This window comes from Ostrea edulis, chromosome 10 (assembly GCF_947568905.1).
Source record: "Ostrea edulis chromosome 10, xbOstEdul1.1, whole genome shotgun sequence".
Classification (NCBI taxonomy): Eukaryota; Metazoa; Mollusca; class Bivalvia; order Ostreida; family Ostreidae; genus Ostrea; species Ostrea edulis.
Window position 1 is genome coordinate 6873317 of NC_079173.1, and position 13425 is coordinate 6886741.

The following is a 13425-nucleotide window of genomic DNA, read 5'->3' on the forward strand; positions in this document are numbered from 1 at the left end:
ATTTTAAAAAGTACCTATTATTGGGATAGGGTAAATTGTGATAGTGTAATGTGTCTAAAGGGGATGGGGGGCTCTTTTTTAAGTTGAAAAAATTCCCAGGGGGTACCTGTAGGGGTAAGAGCATTTTATAGGATGGCTACTGTATAATTGTGTAAAGGGCAGGATAGGATATGAATTGTACTAAGTGTAACAGGTAGAATAGGATATGAATTGTACTAAGTGTAGAGGGCAGGATAGGATATGAATTGTACTAAGTGTAAAGGGCAGAATAGGATATGAGTTGTACTAAGTGTAAAGGTTCAGGATAGGATATGAATTTTACTGAGTGTAAAGGGCAGAATAGGATATGAATTGTACTAAGTGTAAAGGTTCAGGATAGGATATGAATTGTACTGAGTGTAAAGGGCAGGATAGGATATGAATTGTACTAAGTGTAAAGGGTCAGGATAGGATATGAATTGTACTAAGTGTAAAGGGCAGAATAGGATATGAATTGTACTAAGTGTAAAGGTTCAGGATAGGATATGAATTGTACTGAGTGTAAAGGGCAGGATAGGATATGAATTGTACTAAGTGTAAAGGGTCAGGATAGGATATGAATTGTACTAAGTGTAAAGGGTCAGGATAGGATATGAATTGTACTAAGTGTAAAGGTTCAGGATAGGATATGAATTGTACTAAGTGTAAAGGGCAGGGTAGGATATGAATTGTACTAAGTGTAAAGGGCAGGATATAATCAGGAGTGTGATTATGATTCTTTTTAGAGGAAATCATTTTTGAAGAAAATGAAACACTCTGGGTTTGATCTACAGTGACTGAATATGATATTTTTCCCAGTAGGGTGGGGTGTTTCCTCCATTTTTGACCAGTTTTCCTCTGATTTCTGAGGAATTTAGTCACAGTCCTGATTAATGGCCCTGGAAGTTCTGGAAAGTTGCTATGGCATAAAAAGATATACATATTGGATTAATTTCTCTTTTTTTGAGCTAATATTGTTACAAGTAAGACATTTCAACCAATAATTAATATATATATATATATATATATATATATATATATATATATATATATATGTAAACTAATGCACTGAATTCTTAAAAACATTATATTTTGACATTTCCATATATATTATTTTCAGTTAAATTGGCTATAGTAATAAGAGAGCACGGAAATGGATTCTTAAAATGATTATATATTGACATTTAATTTTATTTTCAGTTGGCTATGGTAAGAAGACAGCACTGAAATAGAGACCATGTCTTCTAATAACTATCCATGTAAGTATTATTCATAGTGATGTCGTAGAAATGAACAAAGTGGGGAAATTCTCCTGAAATTGTAAGTCATGAATGCTCAATGGCATGTTCAGTAAATACTGAGGTACCTCAATATCCAGGTCTTTAGAGTTTCAAATACAGTAAAACATGCTTATAGTGAACATGCTTATTTCGAATTCACGCTTATTGCGAAGCGATATTCTCCCCTATAATAGAAAATATATGAAAATATCATTGAATATAACAAAGTTTGGTTATAACAAATTGTTTCCACAGTTTGTTATAACCATGTTTTACTATATATATATGCATTCATTGCACCATCAAAATTCAGCACTTCCAATTAAAAAATTTATTGCATGAGACTCAGTGACCACTAAGGCCCATGGCGATGGGCCTTTTGTATCATTGAGGTTTATACCCATACTGACTCAATGCAAGCTTACAATTGATGTTGAACTTCGTTATCTGGAACACCGATATCTCGAATACCATGGATGTGTCAAAGTGATTTGGAAGTCCCAGACATTTATTCTAAGTATCTTACCCTCGACATCTCGAATCCTCAGATATCTTGAATTTTTTTTTTGGACCATTGAGGTTGAGATAACAAGGTTTGACTGTAGATTGTTAACTGTGAACATTGTATAAGCTAGATGTTTTATAGCTAAATACTGACAGAGTTTTAAACTAGCTGTTATATAGCTAATCACTGACAGTGTTAAACAGGTTGTTGACTGTTTATAAACTAGATGTTATATATAGCCAAATACTGACAGTGTTAAACAGATTGTTGACTGTTTATAAACTAGATGTTATATAGCTAAATACTGACAGTGTAAACAGGTTGTTGACTGTTTATAAACTAGATGTTATATATAGCTAAATACTGACAGTGTTAAACAGATTGTTGACTGTTTATAAACTAGATGTTATATAGCTAAATACTGACAGTGTAAACAGGTTATTGACTGTTTATAAACTACATGTTATATAGCTAAATACTGACAGTGTAAACAGGTTGTTGACTGTTTATAAACTAGATGTTATATAACTAATCACTGACAGTGTAAACAAGTTGTTGACTGTTTATAAACTAGATGTTATATAACTAATCACTGACAGTGTAAACAGATTGTTGACTGTTTATAAACTAGCTGTTATATAACTAAACACTGACAGTGTTAAACAGGTTGTTGACTGTTTATAAACTAGCTGTTATATATAGCTAATTACTGACAGTGTTAAACAGGTTGTTGACTGTTTATAAACTAGATGTTATATAGCTAAATACTGACAGAGTGTTAAACAGGTTATTGACTGTTTATAAACTAGATGTTATATATAGCTAAATACTGACAGTGTTAAACAGGTTGTTGACTGTTTATAAACTAGATGTTATATAGTTAAATACTGACAGAGTGTTAAACAGATTGTTGACTGTTTATAAACTAGCTGTTATATAGCTAATCACTGACAGTGTTAAACAGGTTGTTGACTGTTTATAAACTAGATGTTATATAACTAATCACTGACAGTGTTAAACAGGTTGTTGACTGTTTATAAACTAGATGTTATATAGCTAAATACTGACAGTGTTAAACAGGTTGTTGACTGTTTATAAACTAGATGTTATATAGCTAAATACTGACAGTGTTAAACAGGTTGTTGACTGTTTATAAACTAGCTGTTATATATAGCTAATTACTGACAGTGTTAAACAGGTTGTTGACTGTTTATAAACTAGATGTTATATAGCTAAATACTGACAGAGTGGATCACCACACCAAGAGGCATCTCATTTGGAGTACAATTTCACCAGTGTCAAGATTGACAGAAGCAAGAATGAAGAAATGAGAACATCTGAGTCCTCTAGGCAATGTTTTATTAGATATTCAATATATCATGTATGGAGGGGGGTGGGGGTGGGGGGGTTTACAAAGAAATAAACAAAATAATAATATCTGGAAAAAATGAAATAAGAGTAAAATTTCATGAAAATAAGCAAAAATTCTGCCAGTATACTAAGCCATAATCTTTTTTCAAATACTCATGTTGTAGGAGAACAGCTAATATGTACTTTGTTTAGCTGTACTTATGAAATTTGAACCGCTTCTTGATTTTATAGATGAAATGTGAGAGAATAGTCAGGGGCAGCTGCAATCTGTGATACAAAACAGAATCGTGCCTAGAAAATGAAATTAAAAACAGAATGAAAAGAACAATAGAATCATGAAAAAAAAAAAGGAATACCAATAATTTTTCAGTATTCTGTTTTCTAGTTTGTATGTAGCCCTACCTAACACTAGCCAGCTAGCGGTTCAATGATAACTCTTTTATTTGTAGTCATCATATATATATATATATATATATATATATATATATATATATATATATATATATAGCTCACCTGATCTGAAAGCTCATGTGAGCTTTTCTGATCACATTTTGTCCTTCAAAATGTCTATTTTAAACTTTTAATGGCCTCTTTTATTTGGAGAATAAGAAATTGTGAAAAATTGGTAGGATCATTTAGAAATCTTCTCAAGAACCACTTAGCCAAAAAAAAAAATTAAACATTTGAAAGCATCTTCAGTGCAAATAATTTTTTTTAAAATCATGGCACCTTGGGGTAGGGTGGGTCACAAAGCTGTGAATAAGCAAGCATCCTTAGGTAGTGCAGACTGAAATCTTGGCCCCCACCAAAATTCAGTTGGAACGAGCTTGGTTGAAAAATAACAATCTGATGTAAGCAAGGCCCTATGTGTAGAAGTTAGTCCTACTATCCATGTGAAATTAGAGCATCTTCATGATAAAGGTTTAATAGATGAAATCTGACAGAATGGTCACAAGCAGCTATTGTTTGTATTGCTGCAGGATTCTCATAGGTTGTTCAGTACAGCTCAGTTTGAATCCTGCTTTGAAGACAATGTCTAGCTGTCATCTTCAGATGAAATTCACTACTGTCAAGGCTGTCTCTCAGTCTACATATATTGTTATTGTAGCTGTCCAATTTTCTCTGTAACATGGAGAAAACAGAGTGATGTGAGTGTATGATTTATTTGATAATCTATGTATATATTAGCAATAAACTGAGTAATTTTATTGATGTTTTGTTACACAATCGTTGCATCAAACCGTAGACATTGCCAAGCACCAAGCATAAATTAGAAGTGAAAGGTCACAGGTCTTTCACAAAATGGAGGAAGTTGTGAATTGGCACTTTAAAGAACCCCTATAGTGCTATAACCCTGAGCAGCATGTTTAAGTCAAAATTTGTGGCACTTCACTTAAACCTGGTGTCATCTCAATATGAATGAAAAGTCCTCTAATGGGACATAAACATTATATAAAAATATTGCTGAAAACAAATTCATTGGATATATTCAAGAACAACTACATGTAAGTTGTCTGTGATACAAAACTAATAAACTTAATAATCTAGAAGCATTTATAGGTCAATGTAAACTCAGAAATCTAGAAGCATTTATAGGTCAATGTAAACTCAGAAATCTAGAAGCATTTATAGGTCAATGTAAACTCAGAAATCTAAAAGCATTTATAGGTCAATGTAAACTCAGAAATCTAGAAGCATTTATAGGTCAATGTAAACTCAGAAATCTAAAAGCATTTATAGGTCAATGTAAACTAAAAAATTTAGAAGCATTTATAGGTCAATGAAAACTCAAAAATCTAGAAGCATTTATAGGTCAATGAAAACTAAAAAATCTAGAAGCATTTATAGGTCAATGAAAACTAAAAAATCTAGAAGCATTTATAGGTCAATTTAAACTAAAAAATCTAGAAGCATTTATAGGTCAATGAAAGCTCAAAAATCTAGAAGCATTTATAGGTCAATTTAAACTAAAAAATCTAGAAGCATTTTTAGGTGAATGTAAACTAAAAAATTTAGAAGCATTTATAGGTCAATGAATACTAAAAAATCTAGAAGCATTTTTAGGTGAATGTATACTAAAAAAATCTAGAAGCATTTATAGGTCAATGAAATCTCAAAAATCTAGAAGCATTTATAGGTCAATGAATGTCCTTTGAGACAACAAGTAATGCAACCATTGTACATTTTGTTCACTGATGAGTACTAGGGTTTGAAGACTGAACAAGTGCTCTGAATTCATGTAATGTGAGTTCTTGGGTTTGAAGACTGAACAAGTGCTCTGAATTCATGTAATGTGAGCCTTGTACAGTAGGAATCTGAATTTTCAGAGTGTCAAATAATGTAAGTGCAATCAAATGAGCATGATCCTCATGGAATATACTTTTGATATTTTTATTGTACGATACTCAGGTAACCATTAAGGCCCATGGGCCTCTTGTTAATTAGTGATAAATTTATAGAAATAGGAAACTTTGTTTTGTAGATATTGTCAACCGGAAACTGTTGTACAAAGAGAGTGTGGACTCCGGATTCCAGGAACCGATAGGTAGGTGGATCTAGTTGTTTGAATGACACGTACACGGTGATGGACGTCGCAGTGGGAATTACAGTCAAGCTTAATGATATCAAAGTGGGAGGACTTGACAGAAACTTGTCTTTGACATCTCAGGATAAGCTTGCATGATAACATAATCAATGGGTGGTGAAGATTTTATAATAATAAAAATCAAAGAATGGGACTGAAAGAAGTATGGAGTTTGAGATTAGACAAGTTTTGTTGTACAAGTATTTTTAAGATGAATGCAGACACATTTATAAATTGAAAGTTGGCTAGTGAATGCACATTTCTCCACTAGCTTACAAAGTTCTCTGTAATGTTCACAATGTACAGGAATTAACATGATGAGCTTTTCGCTAATTCTGGGAGGAAATGGAATGTAGACAAGATTGGGAGTGCTGTGAATTTAAGTTTTAACCACAACATACTTATAAATTTCTGCATTCTACTTGCATCTATTGTGTAATAATTTAAATTGAAAATTTTGTCAGATTTGAAGGATTATGGCTTATTTTGCCTCTCTCCACATCAAGATATTGGCTCAAGCACACAGTGTTGCGCCTTTCCAGTTATTCTGTTGTACTTGTAGTTCTATGAACATTTTCTGCTATGCTATTAAATTTTCAGCTGATTTTTTGGTGCATTATAAGTTGTATATTGATAGATTACACATCAAGATAAATTTTCTTTTTAATTGGCCTACTTTTACTGTGGTTTTTGGCCCTTGGACTTTCTCGGATTGGCCTACTTTTACTGTGGTTTTGACCCTTGGACTTTCTCGGATTGGCCTACTTTTACTGTGGTTTTGACCCTTGAACTTTCTCGGATTGGCCTACTTTTACTGTAGTTTTGACCCTTGAACTTTCTCGGATTGGCCTACTTTTACTGTGGTTTTGACCCTTGAACTTTCTCGGAGTGGCCTACTTTTACTGTGGTTTTGACCCTTGAACTTTCTCAGATTGGCCTACTTTTACTGTGGTTTTGACCCTTGAACTTTCTCGGATTGGCCTACTTTTACTGTGGTTTTGACCTTTGAACTTTCTCAGATTGGCCTACTTTTACTGTGGTTTTGACCCTTGAACTTTCTCAGATTGGCCTACTTTTACTGTGGTTTTGACCCTTGAACTTTCTCGGATTGGCCTACTTTTACTGTGGTTTTGACCTTTGAACTTTCTCAGATTGGCCTACTTTTACTGTGGTTTTGACCCTTGAACTTTCTCGGATTGGCCTACTTTTACTGTGGTTTTGACCCTTGAACTTTCTCAGATTGGCCTACTTTTACTGTGGTTTTGACCCTTAAACTTTCTCAGATTGGCCTACTTTTACTGTGGTTTTGACCCTTGAACTTTCTGCTGCTTTTTTGGTGCATAGTTGTATATTGATGGAGTACATATCAAAATAAATTTTCTCTTGGAATGGCCTACTTTCACTGTGGTTTTGGCCCTTGGACTTTAAAATATTTCTTCGACGTCAAAATTTTCAGGACATGATTTTACTATGTTTACATGTGTTAAGCTGATTTTTCTGTGGATGTATTGAACTGAAGAGCTACAAATCAAATTTAATGTTGTTGACCTATTTTCAATAAAAGTTGAGGTACATAGACATTGAGCATTCTCTGGACTTTTCAGTTTTCTGGACTTCTTTTCTGATATTAGCAGATGCCCATAATATATTGAGCTGATTTTTTATTGTGTAGTTGTATATTGAAAAGTTGCTGATCGAATGTATGATTTTGTTTCAATAACCTCGCTTTTAGCAAGGTATAATGACTGAATTGCCCCATTAGACTTTCAAACAGTATTATAAATTTTATTGAACAGGTAATTTAAGGCAACTCCTTACTCGCATTATATTATCTGATAAAAGTATAGAAACTGTATTTATTTCCATTTAGTAGAGTTAAAGGTAATAAATTTTCAAATAGAGTATATAGGTCATATTGCACTTTAAGATTCGAGACATTAATTGCATATCAACATTAAAAAATTGTAATTTTCCTTCAACAGCACCATCAAAATTTCACAAAAACAGGTTATGATGATTTAATAGTATTCCCAAAAAAAAAATTTGAACCTTTTTCATTACAAAAATATACAAAATGTTTGTGAAAAATAAAGGAAATCTATCACATAATGGACTTGATAAAGAAATCTAATTGAAAACAGCTATTGACCTTGGATTCAATATTTTGAAACATTTCATTCATTATTCATATAACTTACGACTTTTGAAATATTTCATGTTTAACAAGATTTTTTTTACAATATAACTATTGGAAAAGACTCCAGCAAAATTTATGTTCCTATCATGCATAAAATCGATCTAAATGAATCATTGATTTTCCAAAATCTAATGACGTCACATGATGGTGGTATTACATGCATCGTATGAAGATGAAATTGCTTGCAGACAGATGGACAATATCAATTTCTGGTCCCAAAATTTTTACATTCTTAATATGAAGTGAAATTTAGTAATATTCGTGAAACAAAGAATATCTCCAATATTGATTTCTGTTTTAGAATAAAATGTTACAAAGTTAGTGGGTTTTTTTTATTTAGCTCACCTGAGCTGAAAGCTCAAGCGAGCTATTCTGATCACCTGTTGTCCGTCGTCCGTCCATCTGTCTGTAAACTTTTTACATTTTCGACTTCTTCTCCAGAACCACTAAACCAATTTCAACCAAACTTGCCACAAATCATCCTTGGGTGAAGGGCTTTCAAGTTTGTTCAAATGAAGGGCCATGTCCATTTCAAAGGGGAGATAATTGCAAAAATAGGATGGGGTCATTTAAAAATCTTCTTCTCAAGAACCACTGAGCCAGAAGAGCTGAAATTTACATGAAAGCTTCCTGACATAGTGCAGATTTAAGTTTGTTAAAATCATGGCCCCTGGGGGTTGGATGGGGCCACAATAGGGGATCAAAGTTTTACATGCAAATATATAGGAAAAATCTTTTAAAAAATCTTCTTCTCAAGAACCACTGGGCCAGAAGAGCTGAAATTTACATGAAGCTTCCTGACATAGTGCAGATTCAAGTTTGTTAAAATCATGGCCCCTGGTGGTTGGATGGGGCCACAATAGGGGATCAAAGTTTTACATACAAATATAGGGAAAATCTTTAAAAATCTTCTTCTCAAGAACCATTAGGCCAAAGAAGTTGACATTTACATGAAAGCTTTTTGACATAGTGTAGATTCAAGTTTGCAAAAATCATGGCCTCCAGGGGTAGGTTGGGGCCATATTAGGGACTAAGGTTTTACATGCAAATAGATATGGAAAGTCTTCAGATATGGGCCATTAGGTGACTCAGGTGAGCGATGTGGCCTATGGGCCTCTTGTTTAATTAATTTTTTTTAGCTCAAGTGAACTTTTTCTGATCACTTTTTGTCCTGTTGTTAATTCATCTGTTCATAAACTTTTGACATTTTCGACTTTTTCTCCAGAACCATAGGGTTTCATTTCAGCCAAACTTGGCACAAAGCATGCTTGAGGTTTTAAATTAAAGGGGATATATAGGATAAATCTTTAAAAATCTACTTAGAAAGGGCCATGATTAATGGTATTAATTTGCAAGTTTCCTCCGATGGAAGATTCCGTTTTGTTTGAATCAATGCACAGCTGGGCCTTGGATGAGGACAAAATAGGGGATCAAAGTTTTACATGGGAATAACCTTCTCCAGAACCACATTAGAATTTGTTCAAATTCTGGTCCATAAGGGTACTGTGAGGTCACAGTAGGGGATCAAAGTTTTACATTGGAATATATAAGAAAAATCTTCTTCTCAATAACAACAGGACCATGAATACTCATATTTGATATGCAAGCATCCCTAGGTAGTGCAGATTGAAGTATGTTCAAATCACAGTCATCTTGGTGGGGGTATGGAGGTAAGATTAGGCCACAATAGGGGATCAAAGGTTAATAAGGGAATATATAGGGAATTTCATACCACGATTTTTTGTCTGGTAACTTTATATGACCCCTGGGTCGAGGCCTCTGCTGGTGGACTGTTAGTCCCCGAGGGTCTCTACAGCCCAGTAGCTAAGTACTTCATTACTAGCTTGAAAATACGGATGTATATTTAATTGCTGTTACAAAATTTAGAAATTCATTTCAAAATTAAGGATTATCTCCCTCGTGCATAGCTCTTATCCTTGGACGAATTTGGCTTCACTATTTTGGCACGCTGTTTTTGGCTATATTTAGCTCTAAAACTTCATAGTTATTTCGGATTTCAAAGATTTCGGTTGAGCATCACTGAAGAGACATTATTTGTCGAAATGCGCATCTGGTGCATCAAAATTGGTACTGTACAAGTTTTACATCATGGGTATATTTTGACCCTATGGGGCTGGCTTTGGGGTTACAATATGGAATCAAAATTTCTCATGGGAATAAAAGATTCAGATTGTAAAAAATCTTTTAAAAATCACAATATCAGCAGGGCCAAGGTGAGCAATGTGGCCCATAGACCTCTGTTTTACCATACCCTCGAAAAATTTTTAACATATCAATTTCTTTGGCATTTTTAGGAATCATGGGCATGAACCTAAACTATTTTCACACCTTTGCAACATTGAAATATATAGAAGTTTTATCTTAATTTGACTATGGTTCATACAAGTTCGTAAGCCTTAGAAAACATAAAATAGAAAATATTGATCTTAAGCCTGTTGAATGTTTAACATTCTTTGCCAAAATTATAAATAGTTTTATATACTTAAACATATAAAGATAAATGTATATATAAATATCTGTTATTTAAATAGTTTTGAAATTATCTTCGAAATCAGGGCTATAAATCTTGCTGTTGGTGATTTTTAGGATTTGCTATCTTAAGGATGAATTCTTGTCATAATTTAGATCTATTAGATGATCTTCATCACGTGCTTGTATTCAGGTTTATAATGGGAGGGACTTGGAGCTATGTTGACTACATGTTGTCAAAATTTAATGCTAAAACTGGACCTGGGGGACTTGAAGTATTAATAGAATGAGAAGAATCTATCCCTAATTAAGGTCATATGCAACATTTATAACAAAACTATTTTTTCATTTCCTTTATATGATGTGTGATTTCTGAAATATAGTGGTATAATATTGCCATACTTGTTGACCTGGTTATATAATTAGCTCAGTAGTTAGTTAGATTAGTCCTAACTAGGAAAGCCAGGTACTGGGTCCCAGGTTCCATTTTTGGTTGATCCAAAGATTTTTCACCCTTTTTTGCTTCAATAATTTCATTATTTCAGTATGTACTACCGTCTGTAATACATGAAAGTTAACTTTCCATTTTTACTTGCGACAACTGGGAACCTTCAAAACAAGCAAACTCTAAAACAAACCTGTTGATATACCCCAAATTTGCTTGTACAAACCAGATAAGATGTAAGTGAATTGAATCCAAAATGTCACGAAAAATTATGCATAACTGAGAAATGTCATGTATGGAGTCATTAGAACGTTACCAGAAGTAGGTACAGTAAAACCTGTGTTATTTGACACACTGTAAGACACACAGATACAGTAAAACCTGTGTTATTTGACACACTGTAAGACACACAGATACAGTAAAACCTGTGTTATTTGATACACTGTAAGACACACAGATACAGTAAAACCTGTGTTATTTGACACACTGTAAGACACAGATACAGTAAAACCTGTGTTATTTGACACACTGTAAGACACACAGATACAGTAAAACCTGTGTTATTTGACACACTGTAAGACACACAGATACAGTAAAACCTGTGTTATTTGACACACTGTAAGACACAGATACAGTAAAACCTGTGTTATTTGATACACTGTAAGACACACAGATACAGTAAAACCTGTGTTATTTGACACACTGTAAGACACACAGTAAAACCTGTGTTATTTGATACACTGTAAGACACACAAATACAGTAAAACCTGTGTTATTTGATACACTGTAAGACACACAGATACAGTAAAACCTGTGTTATTTGACACACTGTAAGACACAGATACAGTAAAACCTGTGTTATTTGACACACTGTAAGACACACAGATACAGTAAAACCTGTGTTATTTGACACACTGTAAGACACACAGATACAGTAAAACCTGTGTTATTTGACACACTGTAAGACACAGATACAGTAAAACCTGTGTTATTTGACACTGTAAGACACACAGATACAGTAAAACCTGTGTTATTTGACACTGTAAGACACACAGATACAGTAAAACCTGTGATATTTGATACACTGTAAGACACACAGATACAGTAAAACCTGTGTTATTTGATACACTGTAAGACACACAGATACAGTAAAACCTGTGTTATTTGACACACTGTAAGACACACAGATACAGTAAAACCTGTGTTATTTGACACACTGTAAGACACACAGTAAAACTTGTGTTATTTGACACACTGTAAGACACACAGATACAGTAAAACCTGTGATATTTGATACACTGTAAGACACACAGATACAGTAAAACCTGTGTTATTTGACTCACTGTAAGACACACAGATACAGTAAAACCTGTGTTATTTGATACACTGTAAGACACACAAATACAGTAAAACCTGTGTTATTTGATACACTGTAAGACACACAAATACAGTAAAACCTGTGTTATTTGATACACTGTAAGACACACAGTAAAACCTGTGTTATTTGACACACTGTAAGACACACAAATACAATCAAATCTGTGTTATTTGACCTGCTGTAAGAGATACATTTTGTGTTTGATTGTAAACAGGATGTTGGCAGTGTGTAAAGAATATGAAAAAAGAGGAGTAAATATGAAACTTTAAAACTTGAAGGTGAAATTATACACTGGTTTCTGGGTACATACTATACATTAAAGATTTCAGTCGCTATGATGGATAGAAAGAAAATTCACTGAGCATTGAGATAATTATAAAAATTAGAACATTATAAATTTGATTCACTTCCCCCAGATTGATAAAACAGTTATCTTTCCTTTCACTTAATCAGATTTTTGATTAAATTGTTATTTTCATTTGTTTTGCTTCTGCTTGATTAATGCAGATCAAAATGGGAAGAATTGATATGAAAGGCAAAGTTCAGATAAATGCATGGTATTTGAATATGTTTCACTACTATCATATAATGATAAGCTTTTGAGATCGAGAATTACCCTAATCAACATTTGACACTGGCTAAGTCATCTTCATATTTTAAAACTTCTTTTTAGGCTCTGATGCACATGGGGAAGAGCTGTGTATAATATCACTCTGTAGGCACGTGTCATAGAAATTCTTGGAAGCAGGTTTTAGAGAAATGAAATCACTGGTGTGGAAAGACCTTGTTTTTTTTAATGTCTAATTAAAAGCCACGTGTTACAAAATACAGTAAAGTGCAATTAAAAGATTCGAATTAAAAGCATGTCTGTAAGATAAAAACTTTATTAAAATAGATAATCTTGAAAATTAAAACTTGCCTTTTTGTTCTTTAAACTCTCTATCTTTTTGTTTACTGAACAAAGACGTGAATGTTTGATATGCATATATAATGATAGTTGTTTGGTAGATATGATGCTTCGCTAACCCTGAAAAAAATTAAAGTGTAAACAAGTCATACAGAAACACAATAGATGGGTAAATAAATGAATTAATCATTTTAGGTGTAAATATTCAGGACCATCTGTTCTTTACTGTCATTCTGAGTGCATATAGTGA

General features: G+C 33.3%; 1 protein-coding gene across 3 annotated transcripts in view; it reads left to right on the forward strand.

The window, feature by feature from the left end:
• Positions 1-1197: 1197 nt before the first annotated feature.
• Positions 1198-13425, forward strand: part of LOC125666665 (histone deacetylase 4-like) — an 83805-nt gene continuing 71577 nt past the window's right edge. For 2 of the 3 annotated variants that reach the window (XM_056151769.1, XM_056151772.1), the window contains exons 1-2: positions 1198-1277; positions 5657-5719. In XM_056151769.1, coding sequence (XP_056007744.1) covers positions 1256-1277; positions 5657-5719 — 85 coding nt within the window. In that variant the 5' untranslated portion in view covers positions 1198-1255. The remainder of the gene's footprint in view (positions 1278-5656; positions 5720-13425) is intronic. The other variant, XM_056151771.1, reaches the window with a different exon arrangement.